At 41.5% G+C, this 26,749-nt stretch overlaps 1 protein-coding gene across 1 annotated transcript; it reads left to right on the forward strand.

Annotated features, from left to right (window-relative positions):
* Window positions 1-2,800: 2,800 nt before the first annotated feature.
* lamc2 (laminin, gamma 2) lies at window positions 2,801-23,730 on the forward strand. Its single transcript, XM_038270035.1, has 21 exons — window positions 2,801-3,115; window positions 8,632-8,808; window positions 8,877-8,994; window positions 9,721-9,842; window positions 9,923-10,054; window positions 10,134-10,323; window positions 10,844-10,956; window positions 12,036-12,428; window positions 12,538-12,771; window positions 12,858-12,994; window positions 13,843-13,993; window positions 14,713-14,918; window positions 15,065-15,144; window positions 15,230-15,367; window positions 15,955-16,099; window positions 16,181-16,330; window positions 16,471-16,585; window positions 18,341-18,537; window positions 21,695-21,853; window positions 21,927-22,026; window positions 22,169-23,730. The coding sequence occupies exons 1-21, from the start codon at window positions 3,040-3,042 to the stop codon at window positions 22,420-22,422; spliced, it is 3,387 nt and encodes a 1,128-aa protein (XP_038125963.1). The 5' UTR covers window positions 2,801-3,039; the 3' UTR covers window positions 22,423-23,730.
* The last annotated feature ends 3,019 nt before the right edge of the window (window positions 23,731-26,749 follow it).

The raw sequence follows: 26,749 nt of genomic DNA on the forward strand, positions 1-26,749 counted from the left end.
TCTGCCTCCATGGCTGCGAGACCCGCTCCTATGTAATTATAAATAACGAATTCTAAGGCAACGCAAATATTAAGGTTAAGAGGCTGAGCTCGTAGATGATGATAAATAACATAGGTATGTATAATATATTACATTTCTGACTATATCCCTGTAATTATTACACACTGTAGCTTTGAAATAAATAAATATATATATGCACCTTTTACTGTCAAGAGGCTTCTAGAGGACTGTTGTTGCTAAAGCAAGGGGAGAGATCCATCTCAGATCATATTATTGATTTCGACCCTCTTGCTGCTGATGGTCAGTTGAAGATACTCTCACGGTTGTGTTCATGAAAGGGCTCAATGAAAGGATAAAAGATGAGTTGGCAACCAGAGATTCCCCTGTTCCCTGAAAGAAATGGAGAATTTAGCTATTTGCATTGATATCCGCCTCAGAGAGCATAAGAAAGAGCATTCTTTTCATCCTCTAAGTGGCCAGCAAGGAATCCTCAGCAGAACCCATGCCTCTAGGTAGAACGACGCTCTCCACTGAGTGGAGAAAATGCAGATGTCAACTCAATGTTTTTTTTATTTTTATTTAGCCCTAGAATGACTGTTTTGTGGTCTATTAACGTCTTAAAACCCACCGGGTCGCCGGCAACCATGTTCCGCCTTTCAGTGTAACATCATCGGACCTGTTGCTTTGAGACATCTGATTTGTAGTCGCATTTCACTGAGTACAAACTAGCTACATGGTTGGAGGAGAGAAACACAGCAGCACTCAGTGAATATTAACCTGCAACTACTTCTATATATGTTTAAGTAAAAGAAAGGAGACGGGTTGGTTAAAAAATCTGTTTGTTAGACAAATGTAGCTTTTTCTGTTGGGATCTCGAGGCTTTGCCCACCAGAGGGCGCCGAGGATTCTCTTCTGTTTTATGTTTTCTGTTAGGGACTGGGGTTACTGTTGGGATCTGGAGATTTACCATCTGTCTCCAGCAGAGAGCGCTGTGGGTCTCCTGGGCTGCACCCTCCAGCACACCTGAAGCTCATCAGCCCATCAGGAGACCTTCCTACATAAGCAGCAGCCAGACCTTCCTTCAACGCCGCAGTGTTGACCAAGTTTGGTTAGCGAAACCTGAGCCTCTGTTAATTTATAGAATCCTAGTAGACTCTGGAGAGAAACTAGATTCTAACCTGCCTCTGTCTTCTCTGCCTCATAGGAAACCTGATCGAAGTCTGAAGCTCTGGATGAGCTTTGTCTGGAACCCTGCCTGCCCGCCCAAGGAACCCGAACCCGAAGACATCAGTCTGGATTCCTCCAACAGCTCTCAAGGAAGAGCTAGGAAACCAAGTCAAGGTCTGAAACTCACGAGTCAGAAGCTAGACGCTGCTGCCGCTGAGCTCCCTGCTGAATCTACAGTCTCTGGACCCAACCGGTTCCCCCCCTCTCTCAAAGGATCTGCCAGAACCTCATCTAGGTACATTCTGAATTAACACACTCGACAAGCCATCTCGCTGCCTGTCTAATCAAACTATCCATCTATGCAGATGTCAGTGATTCCAGTCCCGGACCTGTACCAGAACCAGTTCATAATTACTCTGTGTTTTTTTCAATAAACTCTGTTAAACTTTTACTTTGCTTCCGGTGGTGTTTCTGCATGTGGGTTAAGTCCATAGACCTTTCATGACATTTTCAGATAAAAATGGCAACAGATTGTAAGTTTATACCAGTTAGAATTATAATACAAGAAGCTAGAGAAAACATAGTTTAAATGTTGTGTTCTCCTTTACTATAAAAGCTTGGCTTCACAGAGGACTATGGCTCTCAGTTACAGGTTAAAATTAACATGTTTTCTTTTTGTACAGACAGAATCAGACTGCAGAGCTTCTAAATCTCTTGAAACTTTGTTTCTGGCATCATTATATTAGTAAAAGGGTTCCTAAATCGTTTTTCAAACAGAGCACAGAGAGAAATATGGAGAGCTGCAGATTTAAAGGTGAAACAGATTTACTGGGATATGCAACATGCAATAAAATATATCTCCAATTGGCACTATAGAAATAAGCTGAATTGAATTGACTACCCTTTACCCTAAGACATCTAAACCTAATAAACCAGAAAATCTTGGTTTTAACTAAACTTAGAAACGTTCAGAAATAAGCAGTTGTTAAACTGAATTGATCCAGTCAGCTGCTGATAAGGTGTGAGTGTGTTCAGGTGTGGTGTCGGCTTGGCAACTGCAGCAAATCGGGCGTGACGCTGTATGTATGAGGAACAGGAGCTGACAGGGTGTGAGTGTGAGTGTGCGTGAGTAAGAGTGTGTCTGAGGTTCAGGGCGTGTCGTGCCTGCAGGACACAGTTTACACATGAAAACATTCATAACTACAGGGTGGAGACGAAAGTTCAAATAAGATAAAACACCTCTAGCTATTCTAACCACTTTGGTCACATTGTCAGAACTAAGTCAAAATTATATCTTTGTTTCATTTATTCATCCCAGTAAGTTTGCTTAAAATTCCATATTTTTTCCTGTATTTCTGTGATGTTATACCTCAGATTATTCTTGTTTTTGCTTGTGTTTTGTCATCTTTTTTATGTTCTTGTTGCCATTTATTACAACATCCATCTTCCTTCCTTCTTCATTAAACATTGAAGAGTGAAAACCAGGACAGATAAGGCACCACAGAGGCTGGTAATATCTTTATAGTGATTTATTGGAGGTTTTATCTGGACTTCCTGCAGCGCTCAGCTGCACAGAGACATGCTTATATCAGAAATCTTCCCTTCTGTCTGAAACAGAGACCATATTCTCAAGAAGAATGGGGTCTAAGAGCCTCTGTCTCTGCATGATGAACATGGAAATGTGATGGAAGATTCCCCGCACAGCCGTCATTTCCTCTGCCTCTGTGTGTGTCTGTGAATCACATGTGAGTAAGGGAAGGCAGAGTGAGCAGCATGCTCAGACCTGCTGCAGGACAGGAGGGCTGTTAAAAAGCAGAGCTCACAGAGACTCCAACAGATTCTCTGCACAGCTGACTCCAGGATTCAAACAACATGAAAAGCAGCTGGATTTCACTCTGTGGGATATTGGCAGCAGTTTGCTCGGTCCAGACCACCTACACTTTCTACTGTAAGTACCTATATACCTCCTATTGCTTTTTAGGTTTGATTTGCCTTTCCTTTTCACAGAAACATTCTCCTATGATCACAGCTTTTTATAAATCTTTTCTGGTGGAGGAGATCAGGCATCAGAACCTGAAGCCTTAAGCAGTTCTAGGTGAGGCTGATCCGTTCTGATGAATAGAAAGATCAGAACCTAATAAAAGAAAATAGGCAGTTCTTCTTGAAAAGGTGGAGAGCTGGACTTTGTCTCTTTGCTAATTATTTATCAAAGGTGGCTCTCAGCTGAGAGTATCAACTGATACCTTCAGGTTATCAGAACTAAACCCAGTGACAGTGGGGGTCAGAAAAGATAGCAGCATCACTGCAATAAGGAAGAGCAGGGGTCAGTTTTGTTTGATGGGAACAGTTTGGTTTTTACACATGGATGATTCAAACCAAGATCATTTCGGCTCAGTAAAACATTTAGAGTCAAATATGGGTTTTATTTTCCTGATATTGAGCAAAGAAGGAGAGCAAAGTTTGTAGGGTTTTTTTTTTAATTCAAAGAAAGCTGCTGAAGGGATTTTCTTTGTCTCTAAGACTGGCTGAAGTCAGATTGATTCCTCCAGATGGTATAAATCTGAAGCAGGTAGTGAATAACTTATAGCAGAAGTTTCCATTAAAGTCAGACTGATTGAGATGATAGAGGTTTGTGAGGCATGGATGGGATGCGGCCGAAGACAAGGATTACCCAGCTTCTGTTATTGATTCTCTGAGAGCAAGCAGAGAGGTGACACCTTCAGCTCAAAGCTAATCTCAGAACCCTCAGATCCATATATTGATGAACAGGTTCTAAAGAATCTTTAACAAAAGAAAGTGGATCAAAGGTTTACGCAGACACATTAGTGGAGACATAAAGAAAAGAGGAAAGTTCTGGAAATTCTGACTACCTGCCTGATAACATGTTGGCCCCCCTAGCATAAGGGGAACCATGCACTCCATCTGCCTTTGGCTGCATCAGGGGGCCAGCAGCAGATCCTTTAAGTCCTACAGGGTCCAAAGTTAGTTCAGCAAATCTCACTGATTTTAAATGAATTCAGCAGCTTTTTTGTTTTATTTTACCACATTTAATCAACGCTGACTCCTAGCTGTGATGGCCATAATCTTATGTTTTTTTTTGGGTGCAAAGTAGTGAGATTACAAAGGTTCTTTTTGACTTTGGCTCTTTTTTCCAAACTGACCATCTAACTGAAAACTTCCCTGCTGAGACATGAGGCAGCTGAAAGGATCTTTTTGCAGCTTTTAACCTTAGATTTCATAACTGATAGATTCTGGACACAGCTAGGTCTTCTATTCAGCAGGGAGGGAGGCAGCCATGGGCGAGGCTGCCACCCCGCCCCACCTCAGCCCGTCAGACAGGAGCTGCCTTGCCTTCAGGGTCAGATTTTTTCACTGCTGCGGTTAGAAGACGTGTTAGGGAGGAATTAGATAGATGTGCTGACACATGACTTAGGGAAACAGAGAAATCAGCCGCAGAGCTTAGAGTTCTACCTCTGTGGTCTGTTCTGCTTCCTGGTTGGTCCAACAGTGATGATACAACCGGGAGAGAACCATGTAACAGTAAAATCTTTACTTATTTGAAAAGATGAGGGAAGGAATTAGATGCTGTCTGTGACATGTGACACATAAATATTGGGAGCAGAGGGGGTCCGGTTCAGATCCAGGTTGGTCATCATGCAGAGAGAGGGAAACAAGCAGCTGGATCACCAGAACCAGGGTAGGTACATCTCACTAAGTCAGAGTGATCAGTGGGGCTCAGCAGGACCATCAGGGAGACCCTCACATGTGATGGCATCCTGCTGTGGGGTGTCAGCAGAGTCCAGTTTCTGGGTCAGAACTGGAAGCATGAAAACAAAAAGGTTCTGCAACATTCCTCCTAATCAGAGCTGATTGAATCAGCCTGGTTTGATCAGATGTTCAATGCAGAGCATCCAGCTAGGTGAAGAATTATTCATACGGGCAGACTTGATCTTATATTATCATAGCCAAAACTGGGTCAACAGTGGCATTTGCCCTGCAATGGAGGGTTGTTGGTTCAAGCCCCGGCTCAAGCTTTCAGTGTCGTGTCCTTGTGCAAGTGGTGGTCCAAGGGACTGGTGGTCCAGGGACTGTGGTTCCAGTGTACGGCAGCCTGTGGTGACAATGTAGTTTGCCGCCATCAGTGTGTGAGTGAATGGGTAAATGACCAAACTATCTTTGGTCAAGTTTCATGATTTTAAAGGGCTACATAAGTACCTACCATTTAGCATTTACCAAAAAGTTTGGTTCTAATTGGACCTGAGACAGAAATCAGTTAAATGTCATAAAATAACAGATCAGTTTAGAAGTAATTATCTGTTTTATTGATATTTCTGCATCATTTATTTATTCACCTCCTTGCTCTCGTTCTCCTAACCATCACCTTAATCTGAAGCTCCCTCCTTGATTCTGATGAGTCACAGGTAACATGAAATAAATCTGTCTGGGGTATGAATAAATCTGAGCCTTGTGGATTTTGATGATTTTTCCATCAGGTTTTACTTCATGGTGGTAAAACTGAAAAGCTGACATCCCTTTTCCTCATTGGTCTGCATGTGGGCTGAATCACCTCCGGAACCTTTCTACTAAACATGAGATGAAACAAAGAAACACGATTTTTACAGCCGTGATACATTTGATTTATGAGCAGTTTATAAACCAAATATATGAAAGCTGGAACCAGAACCATGGTTTAATGAAGAAGAGATTCTCCATTCATCTGTTGACCTCAGACTTTATGATATATCCTGGTAATAAGCATCTGACATCACCAGAGTATAATCCCAGTGTTAGAAGATCAGCCAGACTAGAATCAGTCAATAATCTCAGGATTTGACATGAAATCAGGGACAGACGTGTTTCAGAGGGAAGGAGTTTTAACTAGAAGGAATTCTTAGCGAAGAAATGGAAACTTTCAATCTGCTCTCTGCTTGTTTAATTATATCATCCCCTGTTCCTGACCTGCTCCCTCAGAGGTGGTTCTGTTCTGTTCCTCCTGCTGTAATGAGAACACATTCTTCTCCATGTGGGTGTGTCCCGGTTACTCAACGAAGAAACGCTCACCTGGCTTCAGACACAGCTTAAGGTTCCTGAAAGGAAAAGTGAATTTTCTCTTTGTTTGTGAAGATAAAGGATAAAAATGATTGATCATTCCCTTTATGGGTTTAAAACAGTTATTATTCTTTAACATCTTCACATAATGTCTTTCCAGTTCAAAGGAAGTTTTAGATTCAGGATAAAGCTTTCTGTAAATCTGCAGGCCTGCTTCTGGGTGTGGCCGCTATTTATTGGTCCCTCCGGTGATAAAAACAGCCTCAGATCCGAGCTATGGAATCTCTTTTTCTGAGTTGGTTCAGGCTGCGTGTCAAACGGCTAGAGACACAACACCTGAGCTCATCTCCTCAGGGGAACTGTTATCAGTCAGTGAGTCAGGGGGAATTAGACGTCCTCCTCTGATCTGTTTGGGTCGGCTGAATCACAGTGATCACAGAGCGTCCTCAGACAGACACACCTTAAACTCACCTGAGGACTCAGGCAGAGACTTAAAGCTGCTTTTATTTATCAGGCTCACCTTAAATCTGAAATAGTGTCTCAGAAAATAAAATAATTTTTGTTTGCCCTCGTTTGAACCCAGAATTTGCTGGTTTTCCAGGAGGAAAGGTCAAACCCTGAGGGTTCCTTTTTTAATCCGCCTTATTTATAATGAGCATTTTTTTTCTTTTACCTACACCACTAATCACTTGGTAAAGATAATTATGTCTAGAAATGTTCATTTCTATGGCATCACTTTAAGATCCAGAGATAATGTTTCATTATTAGTTTAGGATGATGAAGCTTGGCTGCTTGTGATGAAAGATAAACATATTTAATTGTTTCAACTTTAGGTTTTAAAACTAAACTATTTTTGTTCATTTGATTTTGTTCAGTGTATTTAAGCAGATCTTATACAACAGAAAGTACCAACATCATGACTGGTTAAAGGTCAAAGCACACCTTCAAGCAGCTTCCCAGCTAAAGTGTGAATATATTTTAGATGTTCTTGGCTTTGATCAAGCAGACCATTTTTAAATTTTTAAATATAAACTCCCCTTAGCTGTTAACTAAAATTTTAACTTTAATGAATCCAGTTCTGCCCTGCGATGGACTGGCGGCCTGTCCAGGGTGTACCCCGCCTCTCACCCATAGAGATAGGCATCAGCACCCCTAACGACGTCACGGTGCGGTAAGCCTAGCGCCATTCTCCCCGCTTTATAAGCAAAAATCAATGGGAACTACTAGACACATCTGCAATCAACAACAATTATTGAAGATTTCCAGAGGACTTCACCATTGAAATTCACCAGAGCTATAGTGAAACTGACAATGCCCACGTGCATGGCAGCTGGATGTTGGGATACTATCATTAAACTTCTAGCTAGAGAAAAAACATAATATGTAGCCAACATTTGGAAGAAGAATGTTTTCAAGATGACTTGGATAATAGTGCGTTGTGACAAACACCAGATACCGCACCGTGACGTCACAAACCAGTAGGTGGCAGTAGTGTTCTTTGACAAACATGGATGCCTCCAGTAAAGCACATTCACATGAAAATTACTCTGAATTAAAAACACTGATCATTTATTGAACAGTGTGTAATAATTTCATATTTGAAGTTCTTTCAGAAGTTTGAATTCTAAATTTAAGCGGACTTCTCCACTGAAGCATCATATTAGTGAGATTTTAGCCCATAAATCAGAGCTGCTGAGGAACTTTCTGCTTCATCGTGTGGAACAGATATAAAAACATGAAGTGAGGAGATGTTTCTGCAGGCCTTCTCATCCTCTTCTCTCTTCATTCTCACTTTCTAAATGAAATGTTGTTGATGTGTCCTTTTATCTTAGGATGTGTTAGCAGCAGCAGGCTACAGAACGCCACGGGTCAGATCTGATGATGACCCCTGAACTCTGAGTTGTTTCCTCAGACCAGAAGTTTGGTCAGTGGGATTTATCTGCAGAGCTTTAGTTCACTGTTTCCAGCCCCTTAAACCACAACAACCACATAGATCTTGTTCCTCTGCTCACATTCAAATGGGAAACTTTCCACTTTATGATTACAAAAAAGTAAAAAAAAAACAAAAAAAAAAAACAATCCACTGCACTTTGTTTCCAAGTTTGAAGACGTTTGGCTTCCGATTCAGGAAGCTTTTTCAATTCAAATGTGAGAAATTGCGTTGAGTTTGAAAAGATTTTGTTTAGAAATCATGCAGATAGAAACAGAAGAATGTATCCACCCCTTTGGAATGGGGTCATTTGGTTTCTTTGTCAGCCAGCAATGCCCCATACCTGTCTATGTTGTTAAATTAATCTGTTGTCTTTAAACATGGAAACAAAGCCCAGAGGATTGTTTTTTACCCTTTTGGAATGACTATGACCTGGATGACTGAGAATCTTGACCATGGCTTTCCATCTTTTGTTCATCCTGCAGCAAATCTCCGCTGTGAATGTAACGGCAAGGCCCGGTACTGCCTGCGGGACGCCTTTGGTCTGTACTGCATGGGTTGTGAGGGAAACACTGAGGGCCGACACTGCGAGCGCTGCAAGGACGGCTTCTACCAGCAGGGGGCGGGACAGAGCTGCATGCCCTGCAGCTGTAACCCCGCAGGTGAGGACACACCCCTCCGTGTGATGTCAGCACATTTGAAGAAAGGTCTGAGTGTTTTCTGTCTGCAGGGTCTGTCAGCGTTACATGCGACAGCAGGGGGCGCTGCAGCTGTAAGGAAGGAGTCATTGGGGACAAATGTGAGCGCTGCCCCGATGGACCGATGGGGCCGAACGGCTGCAGACAAAGGTGACTAAATGGGGTCTAGCCATGAAACTAAAAAATATTTTATATTTTTACTCCACACAGGTTTTTCATTGCCCTCTTGCATTAATATATTAAGAACTATGAATATTATTTTTGAGTGTTTTAGGTGATAAAAAGACGACTTCAACTAAATCATTACTTTCATCTGTTGAATAATGGGATTGAGGTTGATTTAGTTGTTCTCTAAAGTGTTGGTTTGGTTTTGTTATCAAAGGAAACTTAAACATGAACCGAAAATATACAATTCATTGTAAAACAGTTTGTTTCCAAATGTCTGACACAGCTTTATTTTCCAGCAGGTGGCAGCATTTTCAATGTTAAACAGAATCTAATAAACTGACCACAGTGAGCACCCAGTGCATTCAGCGCAGAAGTTTGGATTTTGTGTTCAATAAGGGAAAAATAAAGCAGGTTAAAGAGGAAAAGAAATATTTTTTTGAAAAACACAGAACTGGGAGAAAAAACTAAAATGGAATTCATATTTTTCATTAGATTTATGGTCCAGAAGATGTAACTGTTCATGTTTTATGTGTAGGAACATTTATTCTTTGTCAACACAGCTTCTCTCCAGGTTTAAACACGATGAATAGGTGCCAAACGATGCATTTTTAAAGGAATTCCGATCTTGATTTTTATTTCAGACATCTATTTCTTCGTGACACAGTTCTTGTTTCTCTTTCACATCAACATCTTTCTGGTTGTTTTCAGACGTCAGGAAAGAGAGGATTCTGGGAGTTTGACTTCGTCGTGTTTCTGTTACGGACACAGTGAGCAGTGTTCTGCAAAGCCTGGTTACTCCATCTACAACATCTCCTCCACCTTCAGTACAGGTAATGTCACACTTAACCACTCCCCAAGATAAAATTAAAGCCTCTTTCTGGGTTAACCAGGTGTTTCTCTGGTGTTTCAGGGCCAGACGGCTGGACAGCAGCGACGGTTCATGGTATGACTCCTCCAGATGTTTTCTTCCGCTGGTCACCCAAACACCAGGACTTGGAGGTGATCTCCAAACAAAGTTTGCCGACTTACCTTTACGCACCAGGTGAGACTAGCTCTGCTCCTCGTCTCTCTTGTTTCCCCATCTAATCATCTAACCAGATGTTTCCTCTCCTGTCCTGCAGAGTCCTACCTGGGAAATAAACTACTGAGTTATGGTCAGAACTTCTCCTTCTCACTCCGTTTGGACCGCGGCGTTCGACACCCATCCACAACTGATGTGATCCTGGAAGGGGCCGGTTTGAGAGTGGCTGCCTCATTGGGTGACCTTAGGTCCATCGTCCCATGTGGGAAAAAGATTCACTACACCTTCAGGTCAGAAAAATGTCCACTTACTTCTTTCTCCATGTATTAAAACCCCCTTTGTGTGATAGGCCAAACACACGGGGTATTAAAACAGTGTTTTGTAATGCCTCATTGGTTTCTAATGCCTTCAACATGAACTCATTGTGAATTCTAATCCAAACCTTTTTCACAGCAGTGGAAGCATGCCGGAGCTAAGGAATCCAAACACTCTAACCTGCTGAAACACGTAGAAACTATGTTTATTTTGGCTTTTCTCCCTGGAAAACACACAATGTTCATATTCTTTTCGTTAAACCCATGAAAGGGTCATTTAATTCTGAAAGATTCTAAGCGGTACCATAACTTCCAGATATCTTATAATTATGTAAAAAAAAATGAACTGAGGCAGCAAAAACTGGACCGGTTGAATCTGTTCTTGTTCTGCAGGTTTAAAGTGACGACTGATGAAGGGCCTTAACAGACTGTCTCATGAGCTTTAGCTTCAAAAACAGTTTCCACAGCTTGACTTTTGTTTTGTTTTTCTGAACAGGCTTGATGAGCAGCTAAACAGCAAATGGAGACCTCAACTTTCAGCATTTGAGTTCCAGAAACTCCTCCAGAACCTTACAGCCATAAAGATCCGGGCCACATTTGGAGAAAATGGTAAAACCCTTTATTTTAAGAAATGAATCAAGCATTTATGCTATAAATATATAACGAGACATAATGATCCCACAGTATTTGTAATCATTGGGGGTATGAAAACGACTGGTTGATCGATGTTTAGTTGATTATATATTAACTTTACAACAATATTTGAAAGATCTGTCTTGCTTTTATTATTTTTAATTCACAATTATCGTCTTTTTAAAAATATGGTTTACATTTTAAATCATTTTTGAATAAATTATTTCAAAATTGGTTTTTTATAGTTATTGAATATAATTTGATGCAAATAAGCATCTTCCTTTGAATCATAGATTTCCATAAGACAGTCAGCTCACAAGAGCATCGTTTGTTTTAGATTGTTAAACATGATACATTTATATCATTTATATAAACAGATATAAATGTTTCATTCACTCTAACAATTTAAGGCCCAAACCATCAAATAATTGTCAGAAATGTAAAAAGATTTAATCTTGAGTTGTTATTGAACATTCAGACAAAAGAAAAAAAACACATAAACCTTGAATCAATTATATTAGATGTGTTATTTGTCATTTCTCTGCAATTTATTATAGATTTTCCATTCATTACATGTATCTGATGTTTTTGAAGTGCTCAAATATCCGACTGATGGCGTAGCGATCTTAAACAGTTCATGTATAAAATGTGAAGCATTTGGGTGTTGGACTTAGAGAGACTTAGCTTTAAATTTGGTTTAAAATAGCTCTAGACAATTTCATTTTTTAAAATGCAAAGTTGAAAACAGTAATAAATACATTAAAAAAAATTTAAATTAATTGTAATATGTAATATATGACTGTATATTTACAGTTCAAACATACTTTTTTTTATTTAAAGGGTTAAAGGCCCAATTATACCCAGGTGTAAAATTTGGGCATTTTAAATACATTTATGACCAACAAGCATTTGTTTTAATCTTCAGTTTATGGTGTTTGTCAGTTAAAGTCAACAAAATTCAGGGTCAGCCTTTATGCTGACGACATCTAGCAGCACTTCTACAGGAAACAGTTTAAATCCATCTCCTCATCATTACAATTGTGTCATTCCTTCAGGCCGTGGTTACCTTGACAACGTGAACCTGGTTTCTGCGCGGCGTGGGGAAGGCATCTCGGCCAGCTGGGTTCAGACCTGTAGATGTCCTCCGGGATACGAGGGGGACTTCTGTGAGCGCTGCTCGGCCGGGTTCAGGCGCAGAGTCCCATCAGCAGGATCCTTCAGCGTCTGTGAGCCCTGCAGCTGCAGGGGGGGCAGCTGCGACCCCCAGACTGGAGACTGTTATTCTGCTGATGAGACGCCAGGCGAACAAAGCTGCTCAGAAGGCTTTTACAAAGACCCAGGGCAGCAGGGGAACTGTGTGAGGTGTCCCTGCCCAGAGAGAACGTCCTGCTCTCTGGCTGCTGGAGCTCTGGAGCCTCAATGTCACCACTGTCCTCCAGGAACCATTGGTGAGTCCAGAAGTAACCCAACAGAAAAGAAATGGGGCTTTTAGTAACCAGTCAAAATGCTTTGCAGATTGAAATGTCAGTGATGTTGATGTTTGATGTGTCCCTTCAGGGTTTTACTGTGACACCTGTCGCCAGGGATTTTATGGCGACCCTGCAGGACTTCAAGGTGTGCAGCGAGCCTGCAGACCCTGCAACTGCAACGGTCACATCGACGTCAACATGGCAAGGAGCTGCGACCGCTCCACCGGGGAATGTCTGAGATGCTTAAACAACACGACTGGACGTTTCTGTGAGAACTGTCTGAGAGGGTTCTACCACAACCGATCCACTGATGCCTGCAAACGTGAGAACAGAATCCAGACCATCTCATTCTCTGTCACCTCTAATCTGAGAAATGTTTCCCAACATTTCCGCTGTTTCCTTCGGCAGCCTGTAACTGTGACCCTAAGGGCTCAGATGACGATCAGTGTGACGACTTTGGTCGGTGCCAGTGTCGACCAGGCTTTGAGGGCCTGAGGTGTGATCGACCCAACTGCCCCGCCTGCTTTAACCCCATCAAAAAGAAGGTAATCTAATCTCCTCAGTACAGAGGAAATGTCGAATAAATCAAAGGTTTTACTTTTCACAGCACTATTTCCCAGAAATTAGTTTGGATGTCTGTTAATTCTTCTACCACAGCACAATAAATGCATTAAAATAGAAATGGTACATTGGAGTCACATCAGTTGTAGAAACTGAACTATAAAACAGAAAACAGTATCACATAAGTCTTTGAAATAGTTTTTCGAGCATTTATTTTATTATGAAAATAATTTCATTTAATTCAGTTTATGTATGTAGTGCAATTCTCAACACACGTCGTCTCAGAGAATTTTACAGAAACAAAACAGTCCGATTGGTTCAAAGTTTTTTTATCGAAAGAAATCCAACAGTTTGCATGGAGCCTGCATGGACCCTACACTGCAAAGCAGCGAGGAAAATCTCCATCTCTATATAATATTTAAGTGAAATATTTTTGATCCATTTGTTCCAGTTAAAAATATAAATCATTTGCCTAAAACTTTTACACGAACAGTTATAAATCTTAAGCTCTTTAGATCAATCTAATGCAAAGAATAAAGACTACATTTTTTATGCGATACAGACATGTACTCTATAGGGGAAAGAATAAAGTTTAATATTTATCACTTTGACCAGCAGTTCTATAATTACTGCTTCTTGTGAACAAATGAAAAACATTTTTATGACTCATGGGGATTTATTTTGAGTTTTTTCAATATTTGTCTGCTTTAATCTTAGATTTCTTTTACATCATATTTATAATTTGTTTTATCTTTCTATACAGTTATAAAAAAGCATTTCTTATGTCAGATGTTCTGCGGGCAGCAGTGCATTAACTCTTTTTAACCATCAGATGGAGGGCTACGCTGTGAAACTCAAAGAGCTGGAGAGGCTCTTCTCTGAATCGGGCCAAACTCTGACAAACGGCGCAGAGATGGAGGCGGCCCTGAAAGCGATAGAGAAGCTGGTGAAGAATCTGCAGGAGAACAGCGAAGACCTCACAGGTTAGTTGACCGTGTAGAAATATGCTTCAGGAATAGAAGCATTATCAGAGGATTCTTTCAAATGTTTCAAATTTCAATACTTAAATCATAACTAAAGCAACATTTAAAGTTGTATCTGTTTTCCTTAAAATAAGTTTTAATTTGTATTTAACTTCTTTTTCTGATTTTAAATCCTTTCTACAGACTAATTTCTTTTCTTTGGCTTTTGACACAATTTGAGATGTTTACTATACTTTACTGTGTATCTTTCATTGTTTTATTACTGCTACTTTGATAAACCACTTTAGTAGTTATTTATTACTAATGTTGTGTATCTTATGATTGAGTGCAGCTTGTTGGTCCTGTTGAATGTTTAAAGGGCTTTATTAATAGATTTGGCAGGGTATGGTAATCTCTTCTTTCTTTTGTTTGTGAGCAAAAGATATATCGTAAAGAAAATACAGATTTTTTGGGGGAATTCATTCTAATTATTATAAGTTATTTTGAATGTCAGCATTTTGTTTTTCTTTATTTATTTTCTAAACAGGATACAGTTGTGTAACAGGAATCATGTTATTTTTCCAAACTAGACCTCTTCTCACTTTGTTTGGGTTTTAGCAGCTCTTAGTGGCGGTTAAAGGTACTGCAGATGAATATGTACAGTCTATTTAACTTGTTGCTAAAGTTTAATTTAATAAAAGACCTTTTTATTTATGAAGTGTCATGTTTCTGTTTCACAGAGAAAGACAAAAGCCTGCAGGATCGTCTGTTGTCCATCAGCAGGACTCAGCTGACAGAAGAAAAGGAGATCCAGAACATCTCAGACAAAGCGGAGCAAATCAAGCAGCAGCGGAATACCTTCAACACCAAGGTGGAGGAGGTGGAGACACTAATGGATGAGATGAGACGCCAACTGGAGGGGGCCAAAACCAAACTCCAGTCAGTGGTAAGACTTCATAACAATCCAACATACCTCTGAGACAAGCTGAATAATGAAAACAAGACTTTCTGCTGATCAGATATTTCTGTGAGGGCTGCAGGTCATTCATACTGACTGTTTTCCTCTGTTTTTTGTTTTTTTTTTTCTGTCAGGAGCTTCCTCTTCGTGATGATCCCCAGAGTTCAGACAGTCTAAGTCGGCTGGTGCCGCTGGCAAAAGACCTCGCTGAAAAGTAAGAACCGACATGACGTCACTGATAAACCTGGTTCACCTTTATTATCATCGCCGCTGCTGAATTACTTTGTTTCATCTTCCAGACACAAAACGACGGCCGACTCCGTGAAGAAGACAGCCGACGAGGCTCTGAGCGACTCACAGAAGAGTCTCGATTTGGTGCGACCTCTAATGAACAGAGAGAACAAAGTCAAAGAGCTGGTTGGAGATCTGAAGAGCCTGTGAGTAGCTCCTGTTGGCATCTAACCTAACGAATAAATACATCAAAAGATGAAGCTGTTCAAACTCTTCTTACCATTATTCTGCAACCACTTCTTCATTGTTTCAATAAAAAATTTTATGCTCAATATTTAATTAGGTATAGTTTTTGATAGGTTTTGGGGAGTGGTTAGCGCATAGAGCTTAGAATCCTAAGTCTCTGAGTTCAAGCCCCACCCCCACAGCAAAAGACCCTTAACCCCACACTGCTCCCCAAGGGGATGGGTTAAATGCAGAGGTAAATTTCTCCCATGTGAGATCAATAAAGTTTAATTATTATTTAGGATTTGCTCCTCTTAAGCTGTTTACTGCTGGGATGCCTCAAGGAGTCATATGGCTCTCCTTCTCTTTATTTGCTAATTAGGTATATTTTTAGCAAATACGGCTTCCTCCATTAGTTTGCTAATGATACCAAAATCTATCTGTGCATTAAATTCATCAGTTAAATCTGCTGTAAGGAATATTTAACTGCCCTAGTGAAACCTTTTCTGATTTTTTTTGTTGTGTCTGAGATTTAGATGTTTGACCAATTTCTCCTGTTTGCAACCAGTTATGATCAGAAATCAGCAGATGTGAAGAATTTGGAGAAGCAGGCAGTTGGAGTGAGTGATGATGCCAGCCAGGAAAGCAAAATGGCTAACAGCATGCTGAAAGACATCTCAAGATTGGAAAAGAGCCTCCCAGCATCAATGAAGGTAACAGCTGCTGCTGAAACTCAGGATCTGGATTGTTAACCAGCAAATGTCTCTAAGCCAGAGATGTGTCCTTATCCTCAGGGGGATGTGGACGCCCTGCTCACCGAGCTGAATGGGCTGAAGGAGGAGGTGCAGAGGAACATCTCTGCCGCGGAGGATCTGATGGATGAAATGCAAGAACAACGGACAATCGTTAAAGACCAGTTGGATAAAGGAAAAACTGGCCAGAAGGTACAGATCAATCAGAAACCAGCTGAAAAAATAAATCTGTCAGAAGGGTTAATTATGAATAAAAAGTATTGAGACTCCAATGAGTCTGTTTGACTGTGACCAGAAGTTCCTCCTCAGATTAAGTTGGTCTTTTTCTGCAGGAGTACAACAAGCTGTTGGACAGAGTCAACGATGCTAAAACCAAAACCGAAAAGGCTCTGCAAAGCATCAGAACCAACGACGAGGACCTGAGCAACACCCTCAACACCCTGAGAGGTATGGATGTCCGCTTAGTCTCTTCAACAGGAGGCGCTGTGGGATACATTGCACATGCATGCGACGAAATGTATGTATTTTATTGTACAACCACAATTGGTGGCTTCAGTTGATAATAAAAATAAAATCAACAGAAAGTTAAATTAGTTGTTTCAGCTCAAACTGCCAATACTGATCTGGGTGGTTTTAGGGCTGATAACTGATTCACAAAAGTTGTTGTGATTCAAGGAACTGTAAAAAAAAAAAAAAAAAAAAATCTACCAACAAAGGTTTTATAAATAATTTATATTTCTTCTAATCTGCAAATGTATTGGGAAGACCAAAAAGAAAATGAGGAAGTGTAGCAGATGATTCCAGCCCAGAAGCCAGGCCACCAGTGTCAGTACTGTTATAGCGTTAGTTTAACATTTCTCTTAACTTCTTTTAAAAAAATTTGCATATTTTAATTTACTTAAACATCTAAAAAAAAAGAAATTCTGGCCTCTTTAAAAACTCTTTCATTATAGAAATAGGACACCAAGGTGACGTGTTCTACCCACATGTAGGAGACCTTACGATGTTCTTCACTCCTTTAGTGAGTTCAGGTTCAGGCCACAGGTTTTCTTTCTGGTAGATGCAGCTGGAAAACCTCCACTGGGAGAATATTCCTTAATCCTTCCCCACAACAGACTGGTATTACTGCAGGCTTAGCTCTGATCATGTTTATCTCTCTGCACCTGAAAGTCCTCCAGATAAAGTAAGGAATCATCCCACAGCTGGTAGCAGCTTTCCATCTGCACTACCTAAATCTAAATAAGGTATTTTTTCTTCAATTGAGGAAGAAAGTGAGACACTTTGAAATGTACATTTAAAATAAGAAAAAACAATTGCATTGTGTAATGCAAATTGAATATTATCTAATTATCTTATTTTAAAAGTAAAAAAAACTAATTCCATTGGTAAATCATTTTAATTACCTTATTAAAATTAAGGAGCAAACTCTCCTTCCAGCTTTAGACCCTTCTGTGCACACTGAATGGTATAGCTTTAAGATGGGAAAAAAACATAATCTGCATTAAGGGGAAATGAAACCCTGAGGTTGCAGGTCCAGAAACCCCTCCCTCTAAAGAAAGACAGCTCTGCCGTAAACTTAAGAACCCCTATCTGAAGCAGCAATTCCCTACACAGAAATCCACAACATAGAGCCAAATAAGTGGAACCTAAACAGTAGGTAGGTATAAAATGTTCTAAAGATCTATGGAAGTCGATTAATATTGGCTTGGTCCTTTACTAGGTAAAGCTGGAAACTACGAGACACTACCCTCTTTTAGTGTTTATAAACTAGCTTTGCCTCTAGTCCAGTAATAAGTTGTTTGTTTTTTAATCTAGGCCATTAAGCACATCCTAAGCAATGATTGGGAAAGAAGGTGTAAACTGATGCGTATGATTCTTCAGTCAACCTCAGGCTCTGCTTGTGTAGATAAAATGATCAACAAGTCAGAGGAAATAGGACTTTGACAACACTGCTTGTAGTCTTTGAAGTGTCACAGATTAACTCCAACCTTACATCCCATATCTGTCTTTAAAGGAAACCGACTGGGAAAAGGCACCTATCCAGGATTTAAGGCTTTCTAAAAACCATTTGGTTAGATTTAGAGATCCAGCTTCTAAACTGGATCAGAGCAGCTTGTTTATAGGTGGAATGCAGCAGAACCTGACATGGAACACTGTAGAGATTAAACCATCTCTTTATAAATCCATTGTTTGTGTTCTAAGGTTTTGACCAGCAGATCAGTGACAGCAAAGCTCTGGCTAATGAAGCCATCGCACGTCTACCAAGCATCAACACCACCATCCAGGAAGCTGTTCGCAAAAACGATGAAACGCAGTCAGATCTGGACAAAGCGTCCGGGGATTACGATAAGGCCGTGGGAAATATCGACACTCTGGACAAACTGGCTAATATACTGCAGGTAAAAGCTCTGAATGGAAGCTATTAGCAGCTGTGCTCATGGCTCAGCGTTTGATCTTTGTTTTTATTGTTTTTATTTTGCTCCTTTCTAGGATTTTTTTAGAGAGGTAAAAAGCAAAAAAAAAAATAGGATTGTTTGTTTTTCACTTAAAAATCTATTTGACCTTTAAACAAATTCAAATGAAAAAATATAACCTCTCTCTCTTAATAAATATATATATATATATATATATATATATATATATATATATATATATATATATATATGTGTATATAAATGTATACAGAGAGAGAGAGAGAATAAAATAGAATAGGAAACCCCTTTATTGGCCTACAATGGGGAATGTCTGTGTATATTTATATAATATAATGGATATATAGAGGGTATATATGTATTTATACACTCTATATCTATATTTCAATTTCAGTTCAATTCAGTTTATTTATATAGCGCCAAATTCATATATATGCTGTTTATTCAGTATGTCTTTTTTTTTTTTTTTTTTTTTTTTTTTTTACAGTGTCCTGTCTGGCAAGGTGGCAATAAGAATAATTGTCTTGATGCCAAAAGGAGCCCAACAGATTTTACTTTCACAAGTGTAGCGGTATCGCAATTGCCATACCGCTCCACTTGTTTCATGTATATAAATTGCTTTATTATAATTATGCAGGGAGTTTTACAGTTCATATGGACACTGCAATGTAAGTAGAGCAGAAAAACAGAAGAAGAAGAAGGAAAAAGAAAAAGAAAAAAACAGGACAAAAGATGAAAGAAAGAGGAGATAGGAAGGAGACAATGACAAAACATTTTCAGTCTGCTTCAACACCTGTAATGAGATGGAGAAAAAAAAAAAAAAAAATAAAAAAATAAAAAAGAACAGCACAACCAAAAAACATGGTACGAGATATACAATAAAGCAAACACCTTGAAACTATCACTAAAGTAATATTATTAAGTCTGACATGTACTCTGTGTTACCTGAAGATATGAATGTGGGGTTTCTGTTTGGAAGTGAATCTCTAAGTACCTGAAGCCTAGCACCTGTAGTTGTTTGTGAGGGTGAACTTGTGCATGTAAAGTTTTAACCATAGAAAAAAATGCTCAATAGTGGTTGTGGAGAGCCGGAGAGGCACACCCCCCAGAGCACTGAGTCCAGCGCCGGGAGACCCAAAGCCCCAGGCACCCAAGGGGACCCCAGAAGCGAAGGCACCAAGGCGGGGCCAGCCCCGGAAATCAGACCCCACCAAGGCAGGAGGAGAGACAGCCACGAAGAAGCCCCCCAGCCACCGCCATGCCGGCGCCCCGGGGAGCCGCGGGGACGAGTCCGCGGGCCCCGCCGGCAGCCGGCCACCCCGAAGTAGGGCCGGGCGCCGAACACCAGCCCCCCCACGGCGCCGACCGAAACGCCCCAGCCCCACAGAGCACCGAAACACGCCCCGCCCCCCCGCACCAAGCCCCGGCGACCGGCCGCAACACCCACCGCGACCGCACCACCAAGGAAAACACTAAGGCGGCCCCGCCCCCGGCCGGGGCCCATGCGCATCCGCCGCGAACCGGCCACGAGCGCCGCGGGACCCCCCCCAAAACGCCCCCCCCCGGCCAAAAGCGCAGCCCCACCCCACCAAGACCGATGCCAACAGCGCGCAACGAAACACACCGCGCACAGAATCAGCCCGAGAGCAGAAAAGCCGCCCGGCGCAAAAACGCAAGAGGAGCAGACCGCAGCCGGCGCAACCACCCCCCCCCAGCAGCCCGAGGGGCAGCACAAAGCCAGAGCGGAGCGAACCGCGCCGCCCCCCCCACCGGACGATGCCAAAGCAGCCCAGCCACGTCCGCCACCCCCCCCCGCAGCCCGCACCAGGCCCCGACACGCGGCCAGAGCAGCTCCGCCGCCCCGGCCCCCCACCACGCGCCGGTCATAGCCACCCCAGGCCCCCACCCGCCCCGCAGCCCCACCCGCCGCGATCAGTGGGAACAGAGCAGCCCCGCCATGCCTCCAGGAGGGAAAACCCACCCGAATACCCAGCCAGCGCAGCCAGCCCGCCCAGACCGGCCCCCCAACACTACCCCCGCCGGAACCGCCCGGACCCCCACACACCAGCGGCGCGCCGCCAGCAGGACCCCCACCCAGCAGGCCCGCCTGCCCCCCGAGAAAACAGACATGCCAAACCCCCCAAAGAAAAAAAGAGAAAAAAAAAAAAAAAAAAAAAAAAAAAGGGGCCCCCACAATGCGACAGCGGACACCAGACACCGACCCGCCCGCAACCGCACCCCCCCACCGAGGAAGAGAAAAAAAAAAAAAAAAAAAAAAAAAAAAAAACAAATAAATAGGTAAATAAATTAATTAATTAATAATTACAATTAAAATAAATAGGCAAGAGGAGAAGTGCGAGCGGAAAAACCGGAGCCCAAAACAGGACCCAAGACCCGCACCCCACCATGCCGCGCAGCTCCCCCCCTCCCCGAACCGATACCACAGAACCGGCACAGGAAAGAAACACCGCCCAGGAACCGGCATCGTAGCGAAGGCACCGGCACCGACCCCGAAAATCCCCGAACAACACCCAGCCCCACCCCGAAGCGGATCCAGTCCCAGGCCCCAGGGATCCGAGGCCCCAAGGGCACCCCACCCCCAGACAGGAGCCCCAGCAAAGCCCCGGCCGGCCGGGGCCAGTGGAGAGGCCGCCAGGAATTCAGTATGTCTTACAACGGTCTGATTACTACTCAAAGTTATCCCTCGAGCCCTGATGTCAACAGTCTGTCGGTTCAAACAAAAGTGCTGAAGCATCCTCAAATCAGCAGGTTAGGGTAGCAGGTCGACCTCCCCAAGATGGCGTCCGTAATTCCTGCGCCACAACAGACAATGCAGGGTCTTTTCTTATATTATTCCGTGTGGCAGCAGCCTCCACTACATGATAATAATAATAAACCTGTTCACAGTCATGATAAATATCACCATGACTCCTTGGCGGACATAGTCCAGAAGGTTTATTCAAACAATAAGGGCTTCACATACCAATTTTATATGAATAATTTGATTTGTTTTCTTAGCATTGACTTTAGGTTTAAAACTGAATAAAATAGTACTTAGGTAGACATTCTACAATCTGAAGAAGTGATGTAGCTCAGGACTCCTTGTTTTCATTTTACCCTCCAGAAAGCAGTTGAATCACTACCGCCCTCTGCTGGTCTGGTGGATGAAGCCAAAAAACTGAACAAGGAGGCCAAGGATCTAAAGAGCAGGGCAGAGGAGGCGACAGATGACCTGAATGATGAGCTGAACGTGGTGGAGACGCTGTCGGCTGATGCCCAAGAGGTAACCATTGGCAACAAAGACAAACGGTCCTCGATAAGGTGGACATAAATATAAAGGTGTGTGTTTATTGCAGGCGCTTGATGGAGCAGCTGCAGCCTTCACTAATGCTAAACAGAGCAAAGACGCTGTTCAGGAAACGCTAAAAGTTGTTAACGACATGCTGGCCAAACTGAGTAAGTTCTAAACAACTTATTTCATATTCCTCACAGTTCTGGTCAAACATGAGGTTTCTACTGAGCTCAGCCTGCCATGCCTTCTGATGCTGTGCTGATTTTACTCAGTCTGGGTCATTGAGAGATGTCTTTGTGTCCTCAGATAACGCAGACACTGTAGATGAGGAGCAGGTGAGGAAGCTGGAGGAAGCTCTGAACAATGCTGAGAAGGAAGTGCAGGAGGGTCTGAGGCCTCGGCTGCAGGACATGGAGCAGCAGGAAGAGGTGCAACGCCGCCGGCTGACCACCATCAACATGGACATCGACACCGTCCTGGCAGATATTGCTAACCTGGAGGAGATCCTGAGAACCATCCCTGATGGCTGCTACAACAATCGGCCCATAGAGGAGCCCTGAGGGGCGCCGCCGGCTCGGACACTCTTTCCCCTACTGACAATCTGCTGCAGTGACCTGGAGTTCCTGCCTTTGAACCGGATCCTCCTGAGGAACCTTATATCAGACTGGCTCATCACTCATTCTCTCTGGTACCAGTGGATGAAAACGGCACTGCTTATTTTAATGCATCGTTTTACATTCTAAAAGAAAATCAAACCTGTTCTAGATCTGACTCCTAATTCAGAACAAAGAACACTTTGTATTTATCAGTACATTGTTGAAAATTACTTAGCACATCACCTCTATTATCAGGTCAATATATTTGTTAACTGTGCATTTCAGGCTCCATTTTAACATTTCTGTAATTTTTAAATCTGTCAATGAATTGGCACCTGCTGACCTCTCTGAGCTCCTACAACAATATTTACTAACCTGCTCCCTCAGGTTTGCAGCCACAGGGACGATCTATTCTAACAGCAATTATCACTCTGTTAGTTACAACTTTTTTAAAACAATACATTTTATGAAAGCATTTTGAATTTCCCGAGAGGTTAGCTCTTTTAATTTTATTGACAATATCTTTCATGTATTCTTTAATTTCCGTATAATGTATCTAAATATTTTATAGGATGTTTTTAAACTTTTTAGGTTCAACCTTTTTTGGATCTGCAGTATATATAGCACTTTGTGAACCTGGGCTGTTTAAAAGTGTTTTAAAAATAAAGATGATATGGTATATATTATCATTACTATATCATCAGATTAGAACCTTTTATTAAATTGTCTTTTTAGACATTAATTCTGCAGATTTATACAAAGTTCCCTCATTGAACAGTGCCAGACCATTCCTTTCACTGTCGCCATTTTTGACTTGAAGCCGTCCAAACATTTCCACCTGAGAACATCAGCTGATGACACTAAAATCAAGTTAAGCGTTAAGATTGTTACTTTTTATTAGCATTTTAATGAGACATTTCTTTTTTCTAGTATTTATTAATGAAAAAGGAGGGAGAAGGTGAGTAACTCTAAAACCTTCATTTCTCCAAGTTAATAAACTTCAGTTTACTGCAGGTAAAATGAACCATTTAGAGTGTTATCACAAAAAATAACTATAAACAAATATATTTCTCTTTTAATGTGTGATTGTCAGCAATAAAATACATTTCTTTATGTTGTTTTTGTATTTATGACTGTACATAGTGAAAGATAGTTTTGCTATTATATATATTAATTTTTTTACTATTATTTGTAATCAAAAGTCTTGGATCCCTGAAACAGTAGAAGGTATTTATGTTTTCTGACCGATTTAAAATAAAATATTTTTCAGATCTTTTGTTATATCTGGCTCTCCATTTCATATTGTCAAAAAGATAAATTCTAGATCCATCTTTGTCGCTGTTGTTTAATTTTCCAAATTTAAAAGAAAAATATTTTTAAAGAAACAATTTTGGATGAATAATAGATTAAAACAAAAATCTTTGAACCTCATTGTATTGCTGAGAAGTAGACTACTCCACCGTAACAAGACCGAGGGTCCATGTTAGGTGTGATAAGAATAAAGCCGGGCATACGCTGTGCGATTGTTTTCAATCGTTGCACGCAGCTACAGCTCAAACCGTACAATGAAACCACAGGGTTTAAAAGTTCACAGCTCACGATGTTTGTTCTCACGCTGTGCGGCCCGACGCTCTGATGCGATCTACCTGCTCACACTGTACGCCAAAAACTAGGTGGAACTCAGCTCCGCAGTGAGATGGCGCTACTCGGACTCGTCTATCCGGAAGCACAACCAGAAGAAGAGGAATATGAAGCTCACTAGAGTGAAACGCGCTTCCTTGGATATTTGTGCAAATTTATGCTGAAAGCCCTAAAAAGAAAAGCTGACGACGTATTTGGACAAAGACATGGCTGAGCAAACGTGGCTTCTACAGTCTGTCAGTTTTACAGAGAGAACTCCATTTCACTCATTGCACCCCCGCCATGCTTCTGTGTTTACATCTGAGAGGAAGCAAAAGAAAAATTCTTGTTTACGCACTGAGCGATTTGCCCAAGGTCACCTCACGACGGCCGACCGAATTTCAAACATGTTTGATTTTTCACCCGACCTTATGATTCCTGATGGGGAGGTGATGGTGAGAGTCTGACCGCCCCCCTGTACACTACATGACACACGATCAGGCTGAAAGTCGGGCAGATTCTCCAGTCGTGTGAGAATTTCGTGATTGGGCAATAAATCGCACTTGAGAGAGAAGCTCTTGCCTCCTCTCAACAGACCCACCGTCGGCAGAAAGAGCAAGACCAGTAGCCGTTGCAATCTAATGGAATAATCTGTTAGAGACAAGCAGTTACACCAAACTGGCATTGAAGAAACCACAGTTGTTGTGCATTATTTAGCTGTATCAGCTGAAGATAACTGGACTCACATCTAAGCTCAACTCATGCTCTGGAACCCAAGTGCTGTAGAGGGCATCTGTCTTCTGTTCCCAAGTTTTTTAAGTACAGAAGCCTGGGCCAATGTTGGATGTAAGAACACACCATGGCTGAGACTGTTCTCCCTGCTTCCCATTGGGAAGAGGCTTTGAAGCATCCGATGCAGGTCCAGCAGAATCCATAGCAGCATCTTTCCCATTGCCATCAGACTGCTGAACTGCTGAGAAAACTCTAAATCATGTCATAAACTCTGCATCAAACTAACAACACCAAACCAAAAACACTGCATAATTACAGCATATATATGAATGCTCTGAACTTCCACATCAATGTGCACCATGTTTTTTTCTCCTTCACTGTTTACATTTGATCAGTGCTGTACTTTAGGAATTGGAAATGTTACGAAAGCTGTACAAAACGAAATTTTGTTTTGTTTACACTGTATACAAAATGACAAAAAATATTGTCTAAGCCTAAGTCCATGCGGGTCTCAGTGATGTCATAGGGGCATGTGATTAAGAAGAACAGTTTTTCTGATCTGAACCTTGTTATTGGACTTTTGCTCAATGTCATGAAGATTCAAGTGAAAAGAAGGGCGAAGATGTCAATTTATTACCACCTGGTAATGAGTTGGATTCAGTGCTAAGATAGGTTTCTTTCAGTTACCCAGGAACATTTAGCTGGAAATGTCTGGCTGAGGAAATTATCAGAGGATCAAATTTCCACAGCCTCAAAGAGATATTTCCCTCATGTCCTGAGGGATGGAGCTTGAACGGATGATGTTAAAGATTTCCAACATGAATACAGCATCCAGGAGCTCAAAGGTTACGGTTATACTTAGTATGGTGACAGTAGAACACCCACTGGTAGACTCCAATGACTCAATCTATCAGGTTGAAAATAGAGGCTTTATGGCTTGGTATTAGATGTCTCTTGAATCACCTGAGAGCAGGGGCGGATCTAGAAAAATATTTATGGGGTGGCGAGAGGGGGGCAGGAATTTTTGAGGGGTGGGAACATATGGCATTTGGTTTACACTGAATTTAATCACAGTTATCACAGTTTGGTGAGAATAGTATGTACAGTAAGTGTTTCATGTGAAACACTTCATATTAATAATACATCGTACAATGTGATCTCACTTAATAGGAGGTAGAAGAATGATAACACTACTTCTAGAGGGGCCTTAAGACAGGAAAGGTATTAAGGTAAGACACAGGTGCTGAGTCGCAGATGTGAGAGATTGACTGCCAGAGAGGCAGCTTTGCAGCATTTGCAGAAGAACAAACTATAGAAAGAAAAAGTTACCCATCAGTAATCTATGGACTGAGCTGCACTAAAGTGAGCATAAATATACAGTAGACATATATGGGTCAAGGCACCCAAACAAGGTACCAGACATCCACGTATTGTTTACTCTGAACACACATTTACCCCATTTGTCCCTCAGTAACTTGACATACAGCAGTTAAGGCAACATGAAAGAGATATTTCATGCATGTAAATCTGCTGTAGATAGAGCTGCTGGATCAACAAATCAATAAAAGGCAGGTACTGTATGTTACATCAAAATCTCCACAAATCTGAAAAGAAGCAACATAAAAATACATTTTGCTTCCAGTCCGAAAAAGTACAAAACATTTTGTGAGTAGGTTCATAGAGGTCATTTCTGGATAGTTTCATACTATATATGCAAAAAAATAAACATCAACACTGCTTCGTATTAAGCAGGATTTACACCAGTATCACATTTTTATTTTACTTTTAACACTTTTGGTTTTATTAAAGGAAATATCAGATTTTCTCAGGTGCCAAAACAAAATGTAGCAGCTCTGTAAAGGCTCACCAGAGAGCATAACATAAAGTTAACATGCCTATAACAGCTGAATGCAGCGGTTTCCATGTTGCTCAGCAAAAC

Source organism: Cyprinodon tularosa, unplaced genomic scaffold (assembly GCF_016077235.1).
Source record: "Cyprinodon tularosa strain WSP-4 unplaced genomic scaffold, ASM1607723v1 ctg749, whole genome shotgun sequence".
NCBI classification, from domain to species: domain Eukaryota; kingdom Metazoa; phylum Chordata; class Actinopteri; order Cyprinodontiformes; family Cyprinodontidae; genus Cyprinodon; species Cyprinodon tularosa.

Bases quoted from the DNA above. Each gene is read 5' to 3' on its own strand.
- lamc2 (XM_038270035.1), top strand. From the start codon at position 3,040: ATGAAAAGCAGCTGGATTTCACTCTGTGGGATATTGGCAGCAGTTTGC. The intron at 3,116-8,631 runs GTAAGTACCTAT...TTCATCCTGCAG, and splicing joins GACCACCTACACTTTCTACT to CAAATCTCCGCTGTGAATGT. The intron at 10,324-10,843 runs GTCAGAAAAATG...TTTTCTGAACAG, and splicing joins AAGATTCACTACACCTTCAG to GCTTGATGAGCAGCTAAACA.